Below are 8,518 nucleotides of genomic sequence, written 5' to 3'. Positions count from 1 at the left end.
CAAAAACCAATTTTTTTGGCTTTTATCCAGAATAGCGTTCTACAATTTACCTAAAGCATAAAATCCGAAAACGATCGATTTTTTTTCTCCGGAACATCATTGCTAATGTATTTCGAAGACCACCAGGGCTCCAGTTCCTCCGAAAAAAGTTGGTACCGCATTCGACCAAAATTTTACCAATGATATTTGGCTTTGACAATTTTGTGAAGATCTGTCATATTTTCTTCAGTTTGATCATATTTTACAAATTTTATTTTGTCTCTTTTTTAGTTTCTGATCATGTTTTTCAAATTTTTTCCGATAAATTTTTCATTTTAATCATATTTTAGAAATTTCTTTTGATCATTTCTTCGTTCGATTCGTTCATTTTGATTAATTTTTTTGCTTCAATTCTGATGTCAATGTCATCTTTTGTTTTTCCAATTGCCAATCTTTGATAGATAATGAATTTAGGAATAGTAGTTGCTGCAAGTGATCAGGAGAGAGTCGACTTCGAGAATCGGTTAAAATATTGCCAGCTCTCGAAAATAATCTTTCAGAAGGCACCGATGTTGCAACGATTGACAAATATTTTTGAGCGATCATCCATAAAGTCGGATAAAGTGTTTTGCGACTCGACCAATAATGTATCGGATCTTGCGTTCGATTCACCATTGGTTGATTCAAATAGTGCTGTAAATCGGTTGGCATTTGGTTTTGTTCTTGAGCAGAAACAGCGTTTCCACTATTTGTGTTGAGTAAAACGTCATGGAAAGACCACAGATCATCATTTTGGCTATGCACCTGCACCGGCGTTTCAGTAGTTTTATCATTCGAAAAAACGGTTTGATCCAATTCAGTCATCGAGCGGCCAATACGGTTGATCGCTTTCGAATATGCCAAACGATCATTAAAGTGCAACTTTTTGAATCGTGGATCCAAAATCGTTGCTATTGCCATAATAGGATTATTTTCAATTTGCCCAAACCGCAATGAAACTGATTTTTCAAGGCGGTCAAGCAAAGCAAATGCAGTTGGCGTTTCGAGATTCTTTCGAAGTTGTGCGATTTTATTTTTTAAACAATTGATCAGCGGAATCACTTTGCTAACTGTAACGATTTTTTCCGCACAAAGCTCCGTGGTAACTTTTTCAAGCGGTTGGAGTATCCGAACAATTTCGTTTGCTAATTGTAATTCCGATGCAGTCAACATCTCCGGCGAACTCGGGTTGCTTAGCAAAATTGATCCGACTTCTTTTGATAGCAGACTGAATCTTGTTAACATAGCGAAAGTTGAATTCCACCGTGTCTCAACGCTTTGTGTCAATTTGAGGTGAGTAGCCTTCCGTAATTCGTCAGCCGCGATCGTGGATTGTTTGAAATATGTCACAATTTTTTTAATTTTCATGCACAATGTTGTAGCCTCATTGAAATCCATTGTATCCTCAGCGACCAAATTTATGGAATGAGCAAAACAAGAAATATGTTTTGTAAGCCCAAAAAAATCTTTGACAGCTTTTTTCATGTTTGATGCGTTATCAGTGATGATCGCAACAATTTTGTTATCATCAATCCGCCATTCTTGTAAAATATTTTTCAACCATCCTCCGATGACTTCAGCTGTGTGTCGCTCAGTCAACTCCGTAACACCGACTGTAGTAGATTGTAATTCTTTATCAAATTCGTAGTGAAGAGTCACCCCTAAGTAGCTGATGGTGTTGAGAACATCGGTCCAGACATCCGAAGTTACCGAGAAGTAATCAATTGTTTTCAGTTTTTCTTTCTCACATTCTACGAGGTACTCATATTTTTCTTCTAGTTTTTTTGTGATTGATTTCCTTCCAGGCATAGAATAAAGAGGGACAGTAGTTTTCATGAGGTTTCTGAAGCCTTCATTTTCCACCATCTGAAAAGGCATATTATCCTTGGCAATCATGAAAAGTATGGCATTGGTAATTTCTCCTGCTTTTGATCCTCCCACTGAAAAAGAAAAACAAGGCTTTATAATTACCAAAATAAGGATACCAATCAGTGAACTTAGAAACCAATTTAATTCATTTTACAAAAAAAACGGCGCTTTGCTTTGAATATTCGATTTTGTGATTAAGGAAGTTGAGGTCGTACAGTCATTTTTTTTACCCAAAAGTTATGATCTGTACCTTTTAAAAGTTAGGCCAGTTTACAGTTTGGCAATGTTGCATACACTTTAAAGAAGAATTGGGGGAAAAAAGACAAAAAACTGGTGAAAGCTCAGTCGAAAACACGGACGGTGACGATCCTAGCCTAAAAAAACTGCACGGGAAACAGATGATTATTAATATAATCTCAGCAAATCTCCTAATAAATCTAAAAAAAAAATTGACATTATTCAGCAAGCCTTGTTCATGTTGCCCAAAAAATTTCATATTTTTAGCATCATTTTTAACAGAGATATCACTGAATGTGTCTTGACTTCCATAAGGTTACATGTTGTTTGGCCCAAATTGTTATTGATTTTTCTCAGCAACGACGCTCCTAAACTGTCTGAAAATTTAACTGATTTTTTTTTACACTTCACTTTATAAGATGCAATCGGTTTAAAAGCGATGACATCATTTTCATTCTAATGCCTCAACTTACTTAAAAAGTTCTAGAAACTTTCCAACAGTAGTGTATATGTAAACAGACATAAATATTACCTTCAAATGACCTGATTTGCTTAAAAGAGCTGTCGATTTTTGGCTGAACTGCAGATGATCTCTTTTGTACATTAGCACTGATGAATCCTTTTCTCGTTTCCGAAAGTGCTGGCGAAGACGTATGCGTTGGTGAATCTGGCGAATCACAGTCAGATTCACTGAGGTCCATTTGCATGGATGTTGATGACGCTGAAGGCATTGATAATGCTATTGATTTTTCCTAAAAATAAACGACAAGAGTGAATAAATTATAGTAAAAGTATTGAAAGAATGCCAGTTATAAGATTTCCACATACTGATATATTTCCTTGTTGTTGATTACAAGTGTATTCATCACCGTTTTGATTTTTTGTTAATGCTAATTTGATTTGAGCATTTTCGCTATGATTGCGAGTCAAGTGGTTTCTCAGATTTGTTGTACCACCACCTTTTCCACCAGACTTTACTGCTCTATTGCAAATTTTGCATGTGGAGTCACCGTCATTGTCAGCAGATTTCAGGAAAAATTTCCAGACGACGGATTGTCTCACTTTGGGCACTGTAGGCAGTATATTATTTGTTTAATCATTAAAACAAGTGAAATTAAGAAAATAATTTTCTGATTAAAGAATATTAGAAATTCAAAAACGCAGCGAAGGAAAAGAAAAATGTGTTAAAAAGTCAGCTTAAGTAAAAAGTGAGATTAATTTCGACATTTCAAAAGATTACCCGAAAAGATATACACACTTTTTCTAGCGTTTGGTATCCACCACCAACACTCAAATCAGTCAAAGCCAAGCCTTACAATAAATTCTGCGGGTAAAGGGGAGAAGAAAGATGTTTAATGGATATACCGTGACCGTGAAAACAAAACCATGAAAAGTGCAAAAGGATTAATTGTACAGGTTAAACGAAAAAGTTTGTGCAGTAAACTTAAAAAATGTGTACTTACCAAAGTCTTTATAAAATCTTTTCATTCAATAAACTCCACTGATTGTTACAACTTCACCGATTGTTATCATCACGTTCACATTCCGTTACACTCCGTTACAGCCGGCAGAACCAAAACTTCGAAAGTCTTCTTCTTCTTCGGTTTTGGCTAGGCTCACTTCTGCCCGTGAGACTAGCCTGGCGGTCCGATTGACCGCTTCGACCAAGGAACTTCGAAAGTCGAATATCGAATAGCCAATGATGATAGACGATCTACACCACCGAGGCGGCGCTCGCGTTACTCATAAAAATGATGCTATTAGAATGCATGTTATAATAGCTAGTTATTTTGCGGTATTAGTTGGATATTCGACAATCACCTACTGTTCATTTTTATAAAATTACTCATTTAATCATTATATATCTGATCCGTACCTATTTTCATCGATAATTATCGAAAGTTGACATCACATTTACAGCTGAGTGTACTCTAACAGTGGTTTTTTAAAAATCCGCTAGGGTCGCCTGGGTCGTATTCTTGTGACGAATGCGTAATTCGTCACCAGAGTGCGCTGATTTCTGCGCTAAGGACCGCGAATTTACGAATTTCGTACTTTAGCATTTCATACGGATTTGATAATTTGATCATTGAAATATTATTAAATGAGAGGAACGTGACGGACTTGGGTGACTAATATATAAGTATAGCATAAACAATAACCGCTAGTCGATAAGAAATATGAACGTATTGACTAACTCATTCTTATAGTTTACATTATAATAATCTCCATACGTTGAAATGTATCGAAATAAGGCTTTCTTTGATTTCTTATGTAAATAGTTTTAATATCCCAATACGATACTTTTACCCACTTTCATCTTATAAACATTAGGCTAGGACATATCCTTCGTCACTCTTATGCTAAGGACCTAGAATAATAAGGGCATTGTGCGGTTGCGAAGCGAGCGTGTGAAACCGAAGCGTGGGTCGCGAGACCCTAGAATTGAATGAGTGGGAGGATGAAAACCAGCGTGATTGGTCCGCGTATGAGCGGAGCGTACGGAGTCTGCGCGTGAGAATCAAAAGATTTGTGAGACTAAAAGTCGAACGGAATAGAATTAGAGAGAACATTGTTGTCAGCCGAAGAGTCAAGATCCATATTTTCGTCAATATATTCATCAAACATTTAAATCTTTGTCTTGAGTTATTGAAGAGAAATTCGCAAGGCGAGTTTCAACTCCTTATCAATCGAACCCACCCAAAACTAAATCATTCGAAATAATAGTTACTATAATTCCCGCTCGGAGTGTTACATTCTTAGTTTAAGATTACACGACCATACCCTTATCAATAGGCAACGGAACGACCTTTGGCCGAAGCGGATAAACTAGTGACCAGGCTAGACTCACGTACCGGGTTGCCGGGAGTATAGCCAAACAGAGAAGAAGAAGAAGAAGAAGAATAGGCAACGGAATCATTTTTGTTTCAAATATTTATTTGGGAGCTTTCCGGCTACCACACAAAGCGACATAGTGTGACAGTGTTCGACACAATATGTTCCTACCACCACAGACGACACTGTATCAAGCTGTTGGAAGACAACCATCCAAATGTCTGAGTTTTTTGCAATTACGTTTTTTATTTGAAAAAGTTAAACACAAAAAATCGAATGTTCGATTCTTAAGTAACAGAATCGATTCTTATCCAAATCGGAAGAAAATAATCGATTCTGAATATCGATTCTCCAACTAAAAGAATCGATATTTCAAAGAATCGAATCGGAATCGAACATCCCTAGTTTGTTTGGGTTAAAGTGCTCATCTTTTTTTACCGATGTTTGGGTTAAAGTGCTCATCCTTTTTTACCGACGTTTGGGTAAAAAGGAGAATCCACTTTACCGACGGGGGAATCTGCTTTACCGACAGAGGGAATCTACTTTACCGACGGTCGGTAAGGTAGATTCCTACATGGTGCGGAAGCGGCATAGCTCTACTACTGAAGTTTGGTATTGAATTTGGGGAATATCGGTTGAGCGGTTTATTTTTGGAAGTATTGTAAGATATTGTGTATAAGTCTGTACTTCCTCTATACTTTCCAGCAAAGTTGTCTGAATTATTTAATTTCAATGTAAATAGAAAAACGATGAAAATTGAAAGCTGCAAACTGTTTTTTCTGGTGGCTCATCATTTAGTTTTTTTTTTTATGAATTTAAACAAAGAGATAAATTAAAGTTCGTAAAAGAAGGTAGAGAAAATACATTATTTCCTTGTATATAAAAAAAATGCTGCAAATTAAAATTTGCAAATTGCTTCCTCTAGATGGTAAAGATGTACGATGCTCAAAGCTTCCTCTATGAGGAAACCAAAATGAAAAATATAGCACCTCATAGAGTAAGCTTTGAGCATCGTGCATCTTGACCATCTTGAGGAAGCAATTTGCAGATTTTAATTTGCAGCATTTTTTTTGAGAATGATACTCCAATTTCTTATTATGAGTATGTCACAGGGTTTCGATGTCGCAGGAACATCTACGCGAACCGACGAATACGGAAAATGACATCGACAGAAACAACGACGACAGAAACAACGATGACAGAAACAACGACGACGGAAACAACGACGACGGAAACAACGATGACGGAAACAACGACGACGGAAACACCGACGACAGAGACAACTACGAAAACGACTACGGAAACATTAACGACGACAGAAACGACTACGGAAACAACGGTTACGGAAATGACGACGGAAACAATTACGGAAACGACGGTTACGGAAATGACGACAACAGGAATAACGACGGAAACAACGACAACAGGAATAACGACGGAAACGGAATGATGGCAGAAACGGTAGACATAATTACGAGCAACAAAACAATGACCAACAAATGGACGACGACAACAACGGCCGTGAGAGGGAGACAAGAAACCCACGCGCCGAGATGACCCAAAATATGGAGATAAAAGACCAGCTCACAAAAATCTTGACGGAAATCCGGTAAGATTCAACTACACAATTATTGCACAATAATTATGACATAGTACACTAACGAGAAAAATTGAGGGGTCACAAAATTTTTTCAAACTTCTAGTGGTTTTTATGGCAAAACACGACGCATAGCTATATATTCTGCGTAATTTTGAGAAGTAGTGTGAGAAAAAAATTGTGCAAATTTTTATGCTTTTTTTTTAAGTGCTCGTGCTTGGAAATTTTTTTTTCAACTAATTGACCGAATAGCTTGTTTATTTAGCTTCAATTTGCTTTTATTGAAACCTCGATACAAACATTTCTTGCTGAAATGGTGAACTTAAAATCAAAAAGAACCCTTCTTTTTTGGCAACCAACGGTTGCATGAAAGATTGAAGGGCAGTTCTGAAAACTGAAATGAATTCCCTAGAAGGTTCCGCTGCAAACCTGAAGGAATATTTTTTTTCTAACCTTATCGTGAATTTGAAAAAACAGTCGTTTTTTCAACGGTTATTTGCTTTTCAGAGAAACCAAAAGGATTGCGCAGGCAGCGTATGACCGGAGCAAGGAAAACGCAAAGAAACTGCACATTTTCCTAGAGGAGCAGGATCCACCGGGATATCCAGTGAAGCCTGACTGCCTGTCGTTCAAATCAATAGCCTCCCTGACCGAGTATGAGAACTCGACGAGGGAGATGCATCGAGAGGTCGTACGTATATATTTGTACCTTTTGTTATTAAAAATTTTAAACACTCTACCAAACGGTACATTGATTTATTGAAACATTACATGTATCATTAAAAAAATTCCGATTACAGATACGCTACTTAAGTAACCTCGGCGGGCCAACGGCAAATGCCTGTGCCGGCGCTATGGTAAAAGAGGCGATTTCTGACAGATTAGCGTCCAAAATAAATTATTACGGGAGACATGCGGGAACGACGCCCATAGAGTCGACGAAAATCGTCAAGGCGTTTTACAGTAATTTCTTTGAATTATTTTTTTAAACATGGGTAATTCCATATCAAATCAACCAATGGTTGGAATCGACCCCTTCCGAATTGTATGATTTTTTGTTATTAGTATCCTTCTATTATATCAAATAAAGTTCTGCCAATGAGAAGAAATTGAAAATTTTTTCTTCGAATGTTATGGAACATTTCGAATTATACAATTTTTTTCTCAAAGGAGTTATTTGGGGCTATAAACAAGTATATTTTGTAAAAAAATTTCAAAAAATGATGAATCGGCAAAATTTTGAAAATTGAAAAATCGTAAAATTCCAACTACCAGATTACATTTTTTACTTCTTTTTTTATTGATCCAATAATATGCTAAAACGTTCTCGAGGATATTCTTTCTTTTTTTAAATCCAATACCGGGCAAAAGTTTCCGAATAAAAGTCTAAAAAAGTTCCCGCACTCTCTTTTATGCCACTACGTCAGTAGTCAATATATTCGGATGCAACAAAGCGCATTTTGAAGGAGAGACATTCAGCTTTATTTCAATTGTTTTTTTAAGTCTCTACGACTTTTCTTACAGGTACAATGTCATTTTGAAAACATTCTTTTTTAGGCTTTTTATTGTTTTCAACTGCACCGTGTTTTGAGACGAAATTTATTGTCCTGCATTCTACGAGCGAGTCTTCGAAGACATAAGCTTCAGCTTCAATTTTGTTTTTAGAATAGTTCAGTACGGTTTTTTTCGAACAATTATTTCGCTTTTAGGAAAAAAAAATACAAATTTTGGCAATTGCCGTGTATTGCGACAAATATTAAATTTCACAGGATATTTCTAGAGTGAAAAAAGCTGCATCTGCGAATGTGTTCCAGTCGATGGGATTTTATTAGATTTTTTCCCATAATTTTTTTTTATAATTTTTTCAGTGGAATTTGAAGTACGTTGATCATTAAACTCGTTACGATGGGACAGATTGAGTAGCAATTTTTGTCTGAGCAAAAACTTTTATTCTGAACGTTG

At 36.5% G+C, this 8,518-nt stretch overlaps 2 protein-coding genes across 2 annotated transcripts; one reads left to right on the top strand and one right to left on the bottom strand.

Annotated features, from left to right (window-relative positions):
* Positions 1 to 372: 372 nt before the first annotated feature.
* LOC122416745 (E3 SUMO-protein ligase ZBED1-like) lies at positions 373 to 4,326 on the bottom strand. Its single transcript, XM_043429789.1, has 4 exons — positions 4,323 to 4,326; positions 2,953 to 3,194; positions 2,657 to 2,876; positions 373 to 1,958 (listed from the first exon to the last, which is right to left on the bottom strand). Exons 1-4 carry the CDS (start codon positions 4,324 to 4,326, stop codon positions 373 to 375), a joined length of 2,052 nt encoding a protein of 683 aa, XP_043285724.1.
* Positions 4,327 to 6,078: 1,752 nt separating this feature from the next.
* On the top strand, positions 6,079 to 6,516 carry LOC122416744 (putative uncharacterized protein DDB_G0286901). The gene has a single exon (XM_043429787.1). It carries the CDS (start codon positions 6,079 to 6,081, stop codon positions 6,514 to 6,516), a length of 438 nt encoding a protein of 145 aa, XP_043285722.1.
* Positions 6,517 to 8,518: the final 2,002 nt, after the last annotated feature.

The sequence above is a fragment of the Venturia canescens genome, chromosome 10 (assembly GCF_019457755.1).
Source record: "Venturia canescens isolate UGA chromosome 10, ASM1945775v1, whole genome shotgun sequence".
NCBI lineage: Eukaryota > Metazoa > Arthropoda > Insecta > Hymenoptera > Ichneumonidae > Venturia > Venturia canescens.
Note: the sequence above shows the minus strand (reverse complement) of the source record. Positions and strands in the feature narration are given on the sequence as shown.

What these genes read in the sequence shown, in the direction of transcription:
- LOC122416745 (XM_043429789.1), bottom strand. An exon ending in AACAACAAGGAAATATATCA is followed by an intron (nt 2,877 to 2,952) that starts GTATGTGGAAAT and finishes GTTTATTTTTAG; the next exon opens with GAAAAATCAATAGCATTATC. An exon ending in GCAAATCAGGTCATTTGAAG is followed by an intron (nt 1,959 to 2,656) that starts GTAATATTTATG and finishes TTTCTTTTTCAG; the next exon opens with TGGGAGGATCAAAAGCAGGA.
- LOC122416744 (XM_043429787.1), top strand. Translation starts at nt 6,079, where the DNA reads ATGTCGCAGGAACATCTACGCGAACCGACGAATACGGAAAATGACATC.